At 42.6% G+C, this 19,102-nt stretch overlaps 1 protein-coding gene across 2 annotated transcripts in view; it reads right to left on the bottom strand.

Annotated features, from left to right (window-relative positions):
* Window positions 1-4,517: 4,517 nt before the first annotated feature.
* The window catches only part of DTD1 (D-aminoacyl-tRNA deacylase 1), a 180,865-nt gene continuing 166,280 nt past the window's right edge, over window positions 4,518-19,102 (bottom strand). For both annotated transcript variants that reach the window (XM_034639922.1, XM_034639920.1), the window contains one exon: window positions 4,518-5,108. In XM_034639922.1, coding sequence (XP_034495813.1) covers window positions 5,067-5,108 — 42 coding nt within the window. In that variant the 3' untranslated portion in view covers window positions 4,518-5,066. The remainder of the gene's footprint in view (window positions 5,109-19,102) is intronic.

The raw sequence follows: 19,102 nt of genomic DNA, 5'->3' as shown, positions 1-19,102 counted from the left end.
TGTGTACAGCTCCCGTTTCACCCTTACCACCCAGGTGTAGAGACGGAGGACGAAGTTCAGAGAGCTGAAGGAACACACACACTGTGCAGAGATCATGGTGCAACCCCCTCGCACAGCCAGGATGCAACCCCAAGTCTGGGCCACCCCAAGGCCTGTTGAGACCTCCACAGCACTGCCCAGTGGCCTCGGTCACCCCACACCAGCAGAGCTGCACCCGGTCCTCCGGGTCACTCTCAAGGCCAGGTCACGTGAGAAACTGCAGAACTAGAACAAATCGAGCTGGAGAAGGAGGGAGACGTGATGAAGCCTAAATGCATGATCACACCTTACCAAACCCCTGCAGGCCCGTCCCTGGTCCTCACTCCCCACTTGTGTCGTCCATGTTCCTTCACGTGCCCCCTGTCTCCCTGAATCCGGCCCCACCGGCCTGCCGGCAGGTGTCTAAACCCCACTTCGCTCACACCTCGAGGTGCTGCACCTCAAGGCTTGCCCTCCTCCACGGCACATCACTTTCAACTGGCCAACTCTGGCTTGTCCTTCAAACCTAGCTCCCTCTGGGAGACCCGCTGCCTTGGACTGGGGCCTGGGCTGAGCCTACCCCCTGCTGCAGGGTGACTGTCTGCTGAATGTCCTTCAACAGACACCCCAGTACATTTTCTGCTTGATGACAGAGCCTTTCATGCACCAACCCTCGGGGAAGTTTAAAAAACAAGCAAAGTTATTTTAAGGGCCCCTATGAATATGAATTATCTTATCAAAAATTAACAAATCTAAAATACCATCACTAATAGATACTTTCACGATAGGGATTTAAGGTTTTGGTTTTGGTTTTAAATTTGCCCCTACAAATTTAATGCACAACTGTCTGTCCCCAGAAGGGAACAAGGCATTAGCAGCAATGGTGAGAGGCAGCCTCATCTCAAAACCCAGATTTCCCACCTTCTTCTCGAATATGATCATTGGGAAGCTCTACCTTTGATATCCATGTCTTTTGAAATGAGGTTAACTCTACTCCTAAAAGATCCAAATCAGTCATGAATTGCAAATTAAGAATTCTGACAGTGCCTGGCTGAAAAGGGGCAGGAAATCCGATAAACCAGTTTGACAGAAAAGATCACCTCTCCGGTTTTGGAGTGACGAATAGGACATGTCAGAGGAAATTGTTTTTGTGGAACCGTTTGTTCCCTACGATCAAATCAATGAACTCCTACTTTATCTGGCGGCGTGCACCCATCCCTTCAGAATGCAGCTTGGTAGAGAAAATGCCTTCCCGAGGACCACCAACCACGACATGATGCTATGCCCAGCCCCAGAAGATGCCTTTCTTTGGTCTATGTTTTGTGTCTCCCAAGAGCTTGGTCTCCTATAAAGTAAACTACGAGAGGCAAATCAAACAGACCCTGCTACCCAGTGTTAAACATTGCTCTGTTTAAAGTACCGGCCTGCAGTCTGCCAAGCCTTCTCAGAGAAGCCATACATGGGACGATTCTCCTCTCCCATTCCCATTCAAATGATGTTTTAACGGAAGGTAAAGAGCAAGCTTAAAAATAAGGGGCAAGAAGGAGCTGGAGATGTTAGGAGGGTGTAAAGACTAAGTTTTATACTCTGCACGTAGAACTGCACCTCAAATCTTTTAGCCATGAGTCCCACAGTAAGGGTTAGAAATGACCTTCAGAAAGGGAACAAAGGGGTAGGAGAAGGCAGAATTAACTACTTTTTGGATGCAGCTGTGAATGTTATGGGGTTTCTTCTTGAGCTTTCATTTTTATTTCACAACCTTGCCCTGTGGTTAGATCTGACCCTATTGAGCCAGTCTTTCGTGTACCTGCTGCTTCTTCTGTTTCTAGGAGTTAAAAGTGGCCTTCAGGATGATGGAAAAGCTTCCTTCAATCCAAAAGTACAAAAGTAGCAACCATATTCTGACATTTCCCAGGTTTACTGCAAACTGGGTGGGAGGATTTTTAACTTAATTAAATAGAATTTTCTGCACATGTAAGTAAGCTCAGAACTTCTGCCCAAACACTAAATACTAACATCACCATCCAGTTTTGAATCACACTGGAAAACTTTACTTTGTATCAAGCGAATATCTGTGTTAACTCAACTTATGCCCATGGCTCCTCTTTTGTTCNTTAAATAGAATTTTCTGCACATGTAAGTAAGCTCAGAACTTCCGCCCAAACACTAAATACTAACATCACCATCCAGTTTTGAATCACATTGGAAAACTTTACTTTGTATCAAGCGAATATCTGTGTTAACTCAACTTATGCCCATGGCTCCTCTTTTGTTCCTGACCCAAGTGTCCTGTCCATATCTTTCAAACATTCAGAGTTCTGTTTCTCCCCTTCAGTCCTTCACGATTTTCAGATCCTTCTGCCACCTGCCCACATGACTCCGCTCATGCCCCAATTTGTCTATGTCCCTTTAAAATGGGATCCCGGAACTGGATTGTGGGCTACAAGGGTCTTTATCATTTTACCACTATACAGACATCAAGCACATTAGCTCTTCTCTTTATGCCATCCTTGTGACCAATTAGCACAAGGGCAGGCTGCGGCTGTTCAGCATTAATTGGTGGTGATAAAATGTTGTGGCAGAGAAATGTCTGACAAATGTGTTCCGCAAGTCCATGACCCTACAGCCAATTTTACAAACCTGTAGTTTAGAGTAACTTTACAATGAATTTTAATTCATCCTGTAAAAGCCTACACAGATAATTCAAACAGGAGAGCCTCTTGGCCCTCACTGCCCATACAGCTGGGGAAGCAGACTGGGGATTTGCACCTGGAATGTAATGATTTCAAATCCAGAGGTTCATGCTATCACGGATTATCCCAAACCATCTGCATTTGTTCAGAGAAAGGCAGTCTGGCAAACCCCTTTCCAATTCCATATTCCAAGTACTTGAATGTACACTGGAGGTATAATTTGAGTTTCTTCTCCTTGTCTCACATTTTCTGGGCTTTTTTATATTATTATGAACAGTTAGCCACTGTATAGCACATCATTAGTTTTTNCCTCTCTCACATCATTAGTTTTTGATATAGTGCTCAATGATTCATTAGTTACATGTATCACCCAGTGCTCATCACAACACGTGCCCTCTTTAATACCCATCACCCTGTTACCCCTCCCTCTCCCTCCCTTCTGAAACCCTCAGTTTTTTCCTGGGGTCCATAGGCTCTCATGGTTCATCTCCATCTCCGATTTCTCCCCCTTTGGATCTCCCTCCCTTCCGCTACAATCCTCCCTGCTATTGCTTATGTTCCACATATGAATGAAACCTATGATAACTGTCTTTCTCTGCTTGACTTATTTCACTTAGCATAATTCCCTCCAGTTCCATCCATGTCGATGCAAATGGTGGGTATTCATCCTTTCTGATGGCTGAGTAATATTCCATTGTATATATGGACCACATCTTCTTTATCCATTCTCTGTTGAAGGGCATCTCGGCTCCCTCTACAGTTTGGCAATTGTGGACATTGCTGCTATGAACACTGGGGTGCATGTGCCTCTTCTCTTCACTACATCTGTATCATTGCGGTAAATACCTAGTAGTGCAATTGCTGGATCATAGGGTAGCTCTATTTTTAACATCTTGAGGAACCTCCCATCTCTATCATTGCGGTAAATACCTAGTAGTGCAATTGCTGGATCATAGGGTAGCTCTATTTTTAATATCTTGAGGAACCTCCATACTGTTTTTCAGAGTGGCTGTACCAGGTTGCATTCCCACCAACAGTGTAAGAGGGATCCCCTTTCTCTACAACCTCGCCAACATTTATTGCTTCCTGTTTTGTTATTAATTTGAAGTAGACAACTGGGTCAGATGAGATAAACTCAGAAGTTATTATAAAGGTCACAGAGTTTTAGCATTACAAAAATGCCAAATAAAGATGTCTCCTTTACAGTTAGGCAAGAAGTATTTCAAGAGAGAATAACTCTATTTGCATAAGCAAATTAAAATTAAAATATTATAGATGTTATATAAATATATAATATGTATAGTAATACATATGTAACTACTAACATCATATAATGTCTAAAAATTACCACTATAGTTGTGACCACTAATAGATTAAAATTAACTGAGAAACTCTTGGGCGGAATGTGGTTCCTTCTTCATGTAACTGTGTGGATATTGGTTGGATATATGGACAACTATTCAGCTCCCGGAAAAGGGGCATCTGTATGGTCCAACATGCTGAGACCTTTCTTGACCTCCCAAAGGTGAATAAATCAGAGATGGCAGCCACACTCGGTCTCGGTCATTGGGCCAATCCAAAACTGGATTACCTACCCATGTACACTCCCCTTTCCTGCCATTTCATATCCAAGTAAAATGTCATCAGCTGCAAATTACCAGTGATAGGCTCTCATGGAATCAGAGATCTGTGTAGGCCACTGAGGGAAGGCCACTTGCAAGAGGGTTATTTGAAAAGAAGTATAGATTATACAAAGAGTGGGGTCAGACACATTGTATTTCTACAGACAAAATTATTAAGCAGAAACACAGCAGGATTTGTTTAATAATAAAGTGGTTTGTTGGGGTTTAGGATTTTATTATTTCTTTTTAGAAAAATGAGAAAATTTACAAGATGCAAAGGTCTTACACAATACATTACCATCAATGTTTGTTCTCTTTACACCTTAACCCAGGCCCTGGCTTAGCCAGTGTTGGGAAGAACATGGACAGTGTGAATGCATTTGAGACCCATCATGAACACATGTGAAAGGAGGACTGGTGACAAATGATGTTGGGCCAGCCTGTTTTAAAAGCAAGCCAAGAAATCACAGGAACCAGCAAAGTCTTTACATGGGGGAAGCATGGGTGTATGCCCTGCCATGTGCATGGGGTGCACACCCCCGCACTGCCAGCACCCACTTTCGCTATTAGACCACAGCAACAACAGAAAATGGTATCATTCCTTTGGTGTTGTTGTTTTGTTTCATTCTGCTTTGTTTCTGCAGGGCTACTCAGGGTCCCAATTTCTTATTTCTGTCTTCCTTTTCATGATTCAGTCCCAAATTCTTAAAGCAGTGTAGGTACTCAGCATCTTTCATGAATTTTTCGGGATCCAGTTCCGTCCAATGATAATGCACTAAAAAGAACAAAGATAAGACACATTACAGGAGAAGGTCCCAAAATATGCCTTCAAATCCTATTTAAAAAATATACCCAAGCGTAAAGAAACAGCTATAAGATATCCTTTCAGTTCATACAATGACAACAGCACGACAGTGTTTCACTATACTATGAACAATCTGCCAGGTTGTCATGTATAATTCCAAACACCTTCTCACCAAAGTTTCCAATTTATTAGAACCTCATTCTTATAGCTCAAAGAGACACTAGATATCTGGGAACTAACTCACTTCTTAATGGCATTTGGAACAAAAAGAATGAGAAAATATTTTAAAGTATTCACTTTAAATGAAAAGGCAACATATCACCATTTGTAATATGCACGTAAGGCAGTATGTAGAGGGAAATTCATAGCACTCAAAGCTTATATTAGAAAAGAAAAATCTATCACATCAATAATCTGAGTTTCCACATTAAGAAACTAAAAGAATAAAAGCAGAGTAAAACCCAAAGCAAGCAGAAGAAGAAAAATAAAGACTAGAACAGAAACTAATGAAATTTCAAACAAAAACAAAAAATATATGCAAAGATCAGTAAACTTGATAAACCTCTTGCTAGACTTATCAAGAAAAAAGAAGACTTAAGTTATGAATATGAGGAATCAAAAAGGCAACATGAGTATGTTTTATAGACATTAAAAGAATAAAAAAGGATATGTCACAACTTTATTCCCACAAATTAGACAACACAGATGAAACGGACAAATTCCTTGAAAAAAGTCTCATTTCCAAGTCCTTTCAATCATGAAGGAGGCAGAGGGGAACTTAAATAAAGCATAGGAACAGGGAATAAACCAAACACTAGATTTTGAGGTATTCTTAATACTGCTCAAAGGATGGTAGGTTCTTCAGTATAAAATCTCCAAGTGTCTCAAGTTTGCCTCTGAAATTCTGAGGCTACCTTGCCAAGATTTGTGAGGCAGGCAACTGACATCCAAGAATTTAACTAAACCTCAAACTTAACACAGAGTTTCTATTCCCTCAGATCTAAATTCTAATTGGGTGAACCTCAGTAAAAGCAAAAGATTCTGATAATAGGTTGCATAGTGATACCACATCTGTGAATATGCTTTGGGATGCCCCCAGCACAGGTCGCATTCTTAGAAAAGGGTTGTATTATCAGCAGATGCCTCAACAGAATTAACAGCCTTCCATTCCTGCACCCAGCTTGATATGGAGGCCCATGGACCCACACTAGAAAGGCTAATTATAACTACAGCTATGTTCTTCGGTCCTATACGGACCCACACAAGGGACTGAAATTTTCCCCAAGGCCTACCCTCACGCTCTAAAACCCACCAGTCAGAGTCCTGCACTACTTCCTAAGACAGATCTCAAAGACCACAAGGGGATAGGGATTATACAACACAATTCCTGGGGACCACATTACTTCCATTTTTAAGTCAGGAAAAGCAACCATACATTCCTGTATTTTAATCAAGATGTTGACCCAAATCTAGGCACTGGGGAGTACTAATGTCTCTTTCCTCATCTGCAATACTAATAACTAAAATCCTGAAATTGGATCTCACATTGACCTTTGGGGAACTTCATTTTCTTGGTGCAGATTAAAACCTTTGTTTTTGAACTTAAAATGAGCTTTGGGATCCTGCTTTAATATATTATTCTTTTACATTTACTTCAAACAAATATTCTACATGTTTCAAAGCTTTGAGATAATAAATTTATGCTTCCAACGTTTGATTGCAGATGGAAATGATAAGGTTTACTGAAGAAGAACAAATGACCTGGAAAATTTTCACAATATTCCATTATATGATAGAAGCAGTGACATTATATATACAGTCTTTCTTTATGTAAAATTTGAGAAAGAGATATAAAATTATCAGATTAGAGAAAGTGCTATAAAAGCATTATGTTAATAATGATTATCTTTGATGAAACGGCAGGTAACTTATTTTCTTTGAGCATTCTGGCATTTAAAAAATTTTCTGTGATGAATGAGCATTAATCCTGTAAAACAAAATGGCTTTCAAAAGAAATTTTATGAGAAAGACAATTCAGAAATTCCAATTCCCTACCAGAGAATCACAGAACTAGAAGGGATCCTGAAAGGTTACATCCCAGGGGTTCTCAAAGTTTACAGTAAACCACTCAGGCCTAGGGACTTCATAAAGCACTTAACCTGAAGGATTTAAACTAAGAATTCCTTCAGAATTAACTGTTCTATACTGGGATACCCAACAGGCACACCTCATCATAATATCAACAGTAATAACATGAGTGATGAGCTCCCAAACCACATGCAAGAGCCTTCTGGCCAACAGTAGCCACTGTTGCACCTGAAAGCCACTGCCTCACCACATGGACTGGTCAAACAGATGCTGCTTTTTATTTCCAATCTCACTGTTAACAATGTTTCTTCTCATATTCTTTTTTTTTTGTAACAATTTTTTATTATGTTATGTTAGTCACCACACAGTGTATCATTAGTTTTTGATGTAATGTTCCATGATTCATTGTTTGCATATAACACCCAGTGCAACATGCAATATGTGCCCTCCTTAATACCCATCACCGGCCTATCTCAGTCCCCCACCCCCCTCCCCTCTGAAGCCCTCAGTTTGTTTCCCACAGTCCACAGTCTTTCATGCTTCCTTCCCCCTTCTGTTTACCTGCCCTTCATTCTTCCCTTCCTTCTCCTACCCATCTTCCTATTTCTTATGTTCCATAAATGAGTGAAACCATATGATAATTGTTTATCTGCTTGACTTATTTCACTTAGCATAATCTCCTCCAGTCCCGTCCATGTTGCAGCAAATGTTGAGAACTCGTTCTTTCTGATAGTTGAGTAATATTCCATTGTATACATGGACCACATCTTCTTAATCCAGTCATCTGTCGAAAGGCATCTTGGCTCCTTCCACAATTTAGCTATTGTGGACAATGGTGCTATGAACATTGGGGTGCATATGGCCCTTCTCTTCACTACGTCTGTATCTTTGGGGTAGATACCCAGTAGTGCAATTGCTGGATCATAGGGTAGCTCGATTTTTAACTTTTTAAGGGACCTCCACACTGTTTTCCAAAGTGGCTGTACCAACTTGCATTCCCACCAACAGTGTAAGAGGAATTCCCTTTCTCCACATCCTCTTCAAAATTTGTTTCTTGCCTTGTCAATTTTTGCCATTCTAACTGGCGTAAGGTGGTATCTCAATGTGGCTTTGATTTGAATTTCCCTGATGGCTAATAATAATCAGTTGCATTTCTATACATGAACAAGACTGAAGAAATAGAAATTAGGGAATCCGTTCCATTTAAAACAGCACCAAAAATCATACATTATCTTGGAATTAACTTAAACAGAGACGTAAAGGATCTATATTCTAGAAACTGCGAATCACTCTTGAAAGACACTGAAGACACAAAAAGATGGAAAAATATTCCATGCTCATGGATCAGAAGAATAAACATAGTTAAAATGTCTAGGCTACCCAGAGCAATCTACACTTTCAACGCCATCCCGACCAAAATACCAATGACATTTTTCAAAAAACTGGAACAAATAGCACTTAAATTTGTGTGAAACCAGAAAAGGCCCCGAATCACCAAGGAATTGTTGAAAAGGAAAAACAAAGCTGGAGGCATCACGTTGCCAGATTTCAAGCTATAGTACAAAGCTGCGATCACAAAGACAGCATGGTACTGGCACAAAAACAGACACATCGACCAATGGAACAGAATAGAGAACCCAGAAATGGACCCTCGGCTCTTTGGGCAACTAATCTTTGATAAAGCAGGAAAAAACATCCGGTGGAAAAAAGACAGTCTCTTCAATAAATGGTGCTGGGAAAATTGGACAGCTACATGCAAAAGAATGAAACTTGACCACTCTCTCACACCATACACAAAGATAAACTCCAAATGGATGAAAGACCTCGATGTGAGACAAGAATCCATCAGAATCCTAGAGGAGAACATAGGCAGCCACCTCTTTGACATTGGCCAAAGCAATTTTTTTCATGACACATCTCCAAAGGCAAGAGAAACAAAAGAAAAAATGAATGTGTGGGACTTCATCAAGATCAAAAGCTTCTGCACAGCCAAGGAAACAGTCAAAAAAACTAAAAGGCAGCCCATGGAATGGGAGAAGATTATTTGCAAATGACACTACAGATAAAAGACTGGTATCCAAGATCTACAAAGAACTTCTCAAACTCAATACACATGAAACAAATAAACAAATCAAAAAAATGGGCAGAAGATATGAACAGACACTTTTCCAATGAAGACATACAAATGGCTAACACACATGAAAAAATGTTCCTTCTCATATTCTTAAACATAACCATGGAAAAACCTAGGGGCCAGGGTGCTGGCTGTTAGGTGGGTGTGGCTGGAAGCATGAAAGGTGAGGGGGGAGGGAACAATCTGTGGGGTCCACCTACCAGATCATAAGCACTGAGCAGAACTCATGTGCAAGCTGACAAACACACATGATTCTGCACAAAAGGCTGCCGATATTTAGAAACCCTGGAGGAAGGGTAATGTGCCTCCCTGTGAGAGCCATTGGCATCTAATTCCAAGTGTATTTTTCCAAAGTCCCTGAGAGTCAGATGAGCTATCTGGGGGCAGACATGACCGGCAGGCTGGAGGTACCTGACAGGAAGCAGTAAGTGCCTGAGATAACGGAGCATCACAATTTTAGAGCCTTATGGAAAGAAGCTTCTGGAGTGGTTCTCTTTTATTGCCTACAAACATCACGGGCAGTAAGGCATAGTCCAGCACCAGAAGAAAGGAATTTCTCAATAGCCTGTTTGAGTCTCTCAAAGACGCTGATTTCCAGCTGATCTGCTTCTGGCTTCAGGCCATTCGAGCAACCACAAGATATAAGTGCTCGAGTTAAGATACACAGACCACAGACCTGCTCTCCAAACCACTGTCAAAAGAACCTAGCTTTTATGTATTTATTTCAGGCCACAGCTAGGAATCTAATCTGAATTCACTTACATAGAAAAGAAAGCCTGTTCTATGAGAAAACATGAGTCTCTGAGAAGTCCACATATTAGAGAAGGATTCACTCTGACTTAGCATTTCTAGAGATTCCAGTGGGCCCTCCACTGAACCGTCAAACTGAAGAATCTCTGCTTTTACACAAGGGCTGATGGTCCTGACTTGGTGATGAGAACACGGGGACAGTGATTCAATTTCCTGATTAAGACAAAAATCTTAGGCACCTGGGTGGCTCAGTTGGTTAAGCAACCATATCTTGATTTCAGCTCAGGTCTCGATCTCAGGACTGTGAGTTCAAGCCCTACACTGGGCTCCACGCTGGGTGTGGAGCCTACTTAAAAAGAGAAGAGAAGATGAGAGAAGAGAAAAGAGGAAGGGAGGGAGGAAGGAGGGAAAAGGTAGGAAGGAAGGAAAGAAAGGAAGGTAGAAAAGGGAGGGGAGGCGAGGGGGAGGAGTGGGGGAGAGGAGGGGAAAGAAAAATAAGACAGGAAAGCTTGGTGTGGTGTATTAAAGGAAGAGATTTCGACAGCAATTAGTTTTTATTTTGCCTTAACTTCTATGCTATCTATTGCTCACGTATATTTGTACATATTTAATCAAGCCAGTCTTACAGGACTGACAGTGGTTCATAATCTTCACTTGTCCAACTGAACTTTCTGCAATGACAGGCTTGTTGGTCTTTCCTTTTTCTTTCTTTCTTTCTTTTTCTTTCTTTTTTCCTTCCTCTCTCTCTTTTCTTTCTTATTTCTTTCTCTTTTCTTCTTTCTTTCTTTTTCTTTCTTTTCTTCTTTCCTTCCTTCCCTCCCTCCCTCCTTCCTTTCTCTCTCTCTCTCTTTTTCTTTTCTTTCTTTTTCTTTCTTTCTATCTTTCTTTCTGTCTGTCTGTCTTTTGGTGCAAAGTGGTGGTTTATTAAAGCACGGCGACAGGACCCATGGGCAGAAAGAGCTGAGAGGTGGCTGATTATATACTCGGGAATTGGGGAAGTAAAGAAAAGGGAGGTTTCAAAAGAACTTTCATATGCACTGGAGAAGACAGGGAATTTCCCCCGAAACAAACAGAGTTTTGACAGCTGCTTGGGAATATTCCTTTAAGTCCCCATCCTGAGGTAGACTAACCATAGATGACTCCAGTTATAGCCATTAACCCAGGAAATGAGTGAGGGAGAGAGAAGTCACCACATCTATTAGGAAGAACAGTGAGAGAGAGAGAGAGAAAGTGTGTGTGTCAAGAGTCCCCTTTACCTGGCATAGCCTGTGTTTCCTCCAGCAACCCAGGGTTACTCGAAGGAGGCCTATTTAGATAATTATCATCCAATGTCAGGAGGGAGTTTACTACCTGACACATTCAGGCAAAAGGGCCTTAGGCTGGGGTCCTGGTGTTGAGCAAGGAAGGCCTAGGTATGAGCAGTAAAGGTACCCTAGGTCCATTTGCCCTATTTCCTGCAGAGGAGATCTGACAAATTCAACTGCATCCATGCAGTGTGACAGGAGATCAGTCCTTTCCTAAATTTTGCAATCCGAATTGCTTCCAGTGGGTCAAAAGGCATCCCAAGAGAGAGCCCTCGTGGAGTCAAAAGGCTTACTGAGGCCATGCTAGTAGAGAAGGTCCATTACCAAAGAAAATCCCTCTTGACTCCCAGATGCCATGCCACGCACAGGATATGTCAGAGGTTCCTGGTGTCAAAGTGACCCGAGACGTCCCACGAACAACACTGCTATGATCATCACTGCCATCAAAGGCCCCTGTAGGACGGAGGCCTGCCCTCCTCCTGCTTCCCCATTGCATCCTAGGCTACAGATGGGTGCCTGGCATATGGACCAAAATACCGTGCCTTAAAGACCTGCCGTTTTTAATGCATGGAGAACACTAGAAAAGTTTTACAAGGGAAATTACCCAATTTTGTAGCTTAAGTAGTGATAGAGGACATTGACAGAAAACATTAAAGATGGAAATCCATCATGGCCTAAGTGACATTCCAACACATGTAGTTCTTACAGCCAACTCCCCTAGGAAACAGTCCCCGGTTGGGTTTTAATTCCATCGGGTCATGGTTTTGGCCAACTCCCAGGGGAGGTCCTGTGGCCAGAAGCAGCTAGACCAGGGATATGGAGGGGATCACATTAGATCAATCAGGAGGAAACCTCACACAGGAGTCTTAAGATTGCCAGCTGTCCTGGTGACTTAGGTCGCTATCCTGTACCCAAGATAGACAATGTTGTATAAGGACAGGACTAAAGAGACGGCATCAGGTTTCTAGGTCTTATTACCATCCAGGCCGGGGTACTAACTTTCAGCCAAAAGGCAGGCTTTCTCCTCCCCATAGAGTAGCCACAGCTAGAGGATTACTATGTCAGCATCATCCAATATGGCAATCACTAGCCAAATGTGGCTACTGTGACTAAATTTTGTTTAATTTTAATTTATTTATGCTTAAGTATACACACACAGGTAGCACCTACTATATTAAATGGCACACTTCTAGGTTATCTGTAAGCTTAGCTCAATACTTCAGGAACAGACAGAATTACTAACTATGGCAAGCTTCTTGCCAATTTATTTCTAATAAATGAAACAGAGGTGGAAGCCTAGGCGCAGAGAAAGTCCAGCCCTACTGCTGGCAAAGTAACAATGTACCTACTCTGTATCAGCGAGGAAGCAGTTCAGCCTCCTTTATAATAAAAAAGCCCAGAACAACATTAAGGTTTGGGAACAGTAACCTCCTCTAGGTTAGAAGAGAGAGAATGGGACAGAATAAATTGAAGAAATACTGCTTAAAATTTCCCAAATGTATTCAAAGACAAACATTTACAGGTTCAAGAAGCTCAGAAGACCCAAAGCAGTCATCAGAGTGAAACTCAAGATGTGATACAGATGTTGGAATGATCAGACAAGGGAAAATAACTGTGATTAATATGTTAAGGGCTCTAATGGGTAAAGTAGACAATACATAAGAACAGATGGGTAACACAGCAGAGAGATGGAAACTCCAAGAAAGAATCAAAAGGAAATGCTAGAAATAAAAAACACCATAACAGAAAGAAAGAATGCCTTTGATGGGCCCATCAGTAGACTGGACACAGCCAAAGAATCAGTGGGCTTGAAAATTGGTTAATGCAAACTTCCAAACTGAAATGCAAAGAGAGAAAAGGAATGTGGGACAACTGCAGAAGGTATAACATACACATAATGGAATACCAGGAAGAGAGAGAGAGAACAGAGCAGAAGTATTTGAGGTAATAACAGCCAAGAACGTTCTAAACAGGAAAAAAAAATTTTTTTGAAAGAAGCTGAAGGGGAGGGGAGGACAAGAGGAAGGGGTAAGAATGGGAGATGGCTGTGAACCCACCTTACCCACAGAGGAACAAGGATGAAGACTGCAAAGGACTTCTCAGAAGAAACTATGCAAGCAAGAAGAGAGTGCAATAAAATCGTTAAACTATTGAAAGAAAAAACCACCAATCTAAAATTCTGTACCACTAAAATTATCCTCCCAAAGTGAGGGAAATAGACTTCCTTAGATCTGCATTGAAAGAAATGTTACAAGTTCTTCAGGCAGAAGAAACATGATATAGGTCAGAAACTTGGATTTTCAGGGTGCCTGGGTGGCTCAGTCAGTTAAGCATCTGACTCTTGATCTCAGCTCAAGTCTTGATCTCAGGGTCATGAGTTCAAGTCCCACGTTGGGCTCTGTGCTCAGCAGGGAGGCTACTTGAGGATTCTCTCTCTCCCTCTCCCTCTGCCCCTCCTCCCACTTGCTGGCAAGCTCTTTCAAATAAATAAATATTTTTTTAAATGTGTATTGCAACATCTAGGGCAATCACTAAAAAAATGTTTAAGTTAAAAAAAAATAAAAACAGCACCTCAGAAGCGCAGTTTTATACAAGAAGCACCAGCACCAGAACTGGGAATGAATGTTGACATAGGGAAGCAAAATGAAAGCTGTGGAAATGAAAGAGATTCTACTTTCTACAGGGGGGAAAAACCAGTGAAAACACGACTATCCTTGAATACACATAACACAACTGCTCTTGCTCATTAGGAAGAAATGTGCTCAGCCAGATACATCTTATTATTCAGACAAAGGTCAAGTTGAAAAAGCAAACAGATGGCAGCTTCTAAAACACTCTCCTTGCTTGGTTTCAAGTGTGTTGACATCTGAGGACAGAAATGTGGGGTGCTGCTCAGGAATATGCCCCTCTCACACCCTAATGATGGCAGGGAAGTAAATAATCAAATGAGGCAATACCTGGCCTTGCAGTCAAAGACAGAGAGGACCTCGTGCACCTTTGGCTGTGGCCAGAAAGGTGGGGGGGAGTTGCAGCCTCAGAGGAAACCTTGAACCCTCCCAGCAAGGTGAGTGTGCCTGAAGGAATGAGACAGACGACAAAAACAGAAATGCATTTTAGCACTTCCGTGTCCGTTTGATAAAATAAGAAACACTGCAACGTGATAGAGAAATGTCAGCACCCTGGGAGTGTCCTCTGAAGGTTTCTGACTCCCTTTCAAAGAAAACTATTGCCCGAGCTCATGCAGTTTCTCACTCCATTTTCTTTTGCCTTTCCTTTCTCTCTCATGCCTTGGAAACTCAAAGCTGTCCCCTTAGGTCCTGTGAGGCTCCCTAGGGCTCCTTCTGTTTAAAGAAAAGCAAATGAAAACTGCAGCTCCCCTCACTGAGGCAGAGGTGAGGCTGCCGTTTTTCTCTGCAGCACAGTCAATGCCAAGGTCACCTTCTGTCACTACTTAATTCAGTTCTTAGAGATATCTGAATATTTGGTGGTGATTTTGTGGGTCTACTGAGATGACAGATTTTAGCAGATGGGGCAACAAAAGCCTGGGGGCAACAAAAGCCTGTGGGCAATAAAAAACCCAAATACATAATTGGAGGACCAGTTGTCACTTATTCCTGGCCTCCTTCAGGGTCTTCAAATCTGAGAACACATCTATAATCCCAGAGGTAGGGGTACCTCAGCTCCTCCCTGGCCCTTGACTGGCCGCGGGAGTGGGGTCTCCAAGGACCCCTCATGTCTGTCTATGCCTGGATGTCACCACCAGCCAATGGGCCTCCGCTGCCATCTCTGGTTTGAATTCCAACTGGACACCCACCTTAAAATAAGCAAACGGTTTTCCTCATGCACTCAGTCAAAAAGCCAGACAGTGCTCCATAAATATGCAAAGAAAATGTGGCCTCTGCATTTTCATGGGCCCATCCAAACATCCTCACAAGCCTCCATCCCTCTGAGTCACTGCAGGGGCAATCTTGAACCCACAGTAATTCTGCTCGCCTGGGTGTTAGAACAGCTGAGTCCTCAAATGACCTCTGTACCTGGGTGGCTGGTGTGGTTCCGCACCTGGTGCTGAGCCCCGGGGACACCACTGAGCAGCACTTGATAGCTTAGGGGCCACAGTCCTGACCCCTGTCTGACCTGACCTCATTTTTGCGCTCACTAGCACTACAGACCCCTTAGGCCCCACGCTGGGAGCCACATGGACATGGTGGTTGACGCCTATAGGGTCTCATAGCAGCAGTGCTATGAAGAGCTGAGGTCATGACCCTCCTGGCTTCCGAGATGCAATGGCTTCTCTTAGCCTCTGGGGCAGGCTCACCTCACTCCTTCCACCAGGACCCATGGTCAGCCCAACTGACCCCACACACCTCTCTTCGACACCCCTCACGGGGCAGGGGTGACCCTCTACTGACTCCTGCTGCATCTTGTGGCCTACCCACGTCTTACTGCCCCTTCTACTCAGCTGCAGCAGCCTCGCAGACACCTACAGCCAACCCACACAGCAGTCTCCTGCCAGGACTCCCACCAGGGAGCACAGCACAGGCCCCCAAGTCTCCAGCTTTCCTATCAACCTACCCCACCAGCCGAGGACTCTAGCCTGGAGCCACACCACAAGGTGTGGCCTTGGGCTCCTCCTCCGTCTGTCCCTCCTCTTTCTCCCACTGCCTCTCCTAAGCTGAAGCTTTTCTTCGGCTTCCCTCCTGTCGGACAGGAGCTCCCCTCTACAGCATTCCTGCTCATTCACCTTCTCCCCACCTCCTCCCCAGGGCCATAATGATGACAGGGCTGCTGTGCCTTTGATTTACAGGGAAAAGGAAAACACATCTACTGTTTTCAATACACTGTGCCCTTGAACTTGCTTCCACCACTACTGTGTCCCTTCTCTGGCTAGTTTTGTTGGGGTTTTTTTTGTTGTTGTTGTTGTTGTTTTGACTCTTGACTAACATGAAAGTTAGGGACACCGACCCCTACACAGCTGAAAATCCACAGAACTTCTGACTACCCGAAAACTTAACTACTAATAGCTTATGACTAACCAAAGCCTTACTGATGACCTAAACAACACATTTTCTGTATGCCATACATATTATGCACTGTGTTCTTACAGTAAACGAGAGAAAAGACAGTGTTAAGAAAATCATGAGGAGAAAATACATTCACAGTCCCATCCTGTATCTATCAACACCAGAAGCTTTCATGTTCCCAAGATGAATTGTCTATCAGTACCTATGTCGTCATCCCATAGGACACAAAACACTGTATGCATTATCCATATTACTAACCCCAGACACCAAAAATGAAAAGATAATGTGAAGAAGAAATTCATATTTATTTACAGGTGTAATGCTAAGTGCACTGATAACAAAGAGGCAGCAATAGGATTGCTTTACAGTATAGCCTAGCCTATAGGCTAATGAATGAATCGCTACACAGTTTCTCTGGCATATGGTATTGCAGTCATATTCTTAACACAATACTGTAAACACTGTTAACATTGTTTTAAGAACCACTTACCTGTGACGATAGGCCAATATGCACTTTGTCCAGTTATAAGACAGAGAGGTATACTGTATAGTAATTCTTTGAAAGCAAGGTTATAAAACAGCAAGAGAACAAACACATGATCAACTTCATGAACTTGTGGGACTTCATCAAGATCAAAAGCTTCTGCACAGCCAAGGAAACAGTCAAAAAAACTAAGAGGCAGCCCACAGATAGCAGCCACAGATAGCCCAGAAGATATTTGCAAATGACACTACAGATAAAAGATTAGTATCCAAGATCTACAAAGAACTTCTCAAATTCAATACATGGGAAACAAATAATCAACTAAAAAAAATGGGCAGAAGATATGAACAGACACTTTTCCAATGAAGACATACAAATGGCTAACAGACANCGAGAAACAAATAACCAACTAAAAAAAATGGGCAGAAGATATGAACAGACACTTTTCCAATGAAGACATACAAATGGCTAACAGACACATGAAAAAATGTTCAAAATCATTAGCCATCAGGGAAATTCAAATCAAAACCACACTGAGATACCACCTTACGCCAGTTAGAATGGCAAAGATACTGACAAGGCAGGAAGCAACAAATGTTGGAGGATGTGGAGAAAGGGGATCCCTCTTACACTGTTGGTGGCAATGCAAGTTGGTACAGCCACTTTGGAAAANTTGACAAGGCAGGAAGCAACAAATGTTGGAGGACGTGGAGAAAGGGGATCCCTCTTACACTGTTGGTGGCAATGCAAGTTGGTACAGCCACTTTGGAAAACAGTGTGGAGGTCCCTTAAAAAGTTAAAAATTGAACTACCCTATGACCCAGCCATTGCACTACTGGGTGTTTACCCCAAAGATACAGACGTAGTAAAGAGAAGGGCCATATGCACCCCAATGTTCATAGCTGCATTGTCNTGTGGAAGGAGCCAAGATGCATTTCGACAGATGACTGGATTAAGAAGATGTGGTCCATATATACAATGGAATATTACTCAGCCATCAGAAAGAANTGCACCCCAATGTTCATAGCACCATTGTCCAAAATAGCTAAATTGTGGAAGGAGCCAAGATGCCTTTCGACAGATGACTGGATTAAGAAGATGTGGTCCATATATACAATGGAATATTACTCAGCCATCAGAAAGAATGATTTCACAACATGTGCAGCAACATGGACAGGACTGAAGGAGATAATGCTAAGTGAAATAAGTCAAGCGGAGAAAGACAATTATCATATGGTTTCACTCATTTATGGAACATAAGAAGTAGGAAGATCGGTAGGAGAAGAAAGGGAAGAAGGAAGGGGGGGTAAACAGACGGGGGAATGACACATGAGAGACTGTGGACTCTGGGAAACAAACTGAGGGCTTCAGAGGGGAGGTGGGGTGGGGGATTGGGATAGGCCGGTGATGGGTATTAAGGAGGGCACGTATTGCATGGAGCACTGGGTGATACGCAACTAANGTGAATAATGAATCATGGGACACTACATCAAAAACTTGGGATGTACTGTATGGAGACTAACATAATAAAAAATTATTATAAAAAAATAATATCACTCACCTTCCACCTGTCTAAGGATAGGTTCTCCACTTCCACATGTGTCTTGCCATGATGAATACGTGGACGATGATGACAATGACACAAAATGTCAGTCCTTTCTGTAGGGCTGCTAGGTTTTCACACGAGGACACACACATACACAACCCATCAGTTTACTAACTGTACAGCACAGTGATTATTTACTATCCAGGAAGTAGGAGTGGATCATCATAAAGGTCTCCATCCTCGCTGTCATCAGGATGAGCAGGTGGGGCAGGAAGGGGAGAGGCTGGTCTTGCTGTCCCAGGGCAGCGGAGCAGAGGACATGCAGGAGGGGGAAGGGGAGGCAGGAGAGGCAGGCACACTCCGTGTCACTTTATGGAAACACCAAATCTCATCATTTATGACATTTTTGCTTTTTCTTTTCTCTAAAAATGTTTCTATATGGCACCAGTCCTTCCTTTACTTCTGCTTTAGTTTCAGCGTCCATGTCAGAAAAGCAGCTGAAAACAGTCAGGAATACCTGGAACGCTTCTGCCAGACTAACAGTTTGTTTTCTGCCACCGCTGCTTCTAGGTCTTCCTCCATCACCTGACATTCATTTGGAAGCACTCGTCTCCCTCAAGTCGTCTTTTTTTTTTTT

The sequence above is a fragment of the Ailuropoda melanoleuca genome, chromosome 13 (assembly GCF_002007445.2).
Source record: "Ailuropoda melanoleuca isolate Jingjing chromosome 13, ASM200744v2, whole genome shotgun sequence".
NCBI lineage: Eukaryota > Metazoa > Chordata > Mammalia > Carnivora > Ursidae > Ailuropoda > Ailuropoda melanoleuca.
Note: the sequence above shows the minus strand (reverse complement) of the source record. Positions and strands in the feature narration are given on the sequence as shown.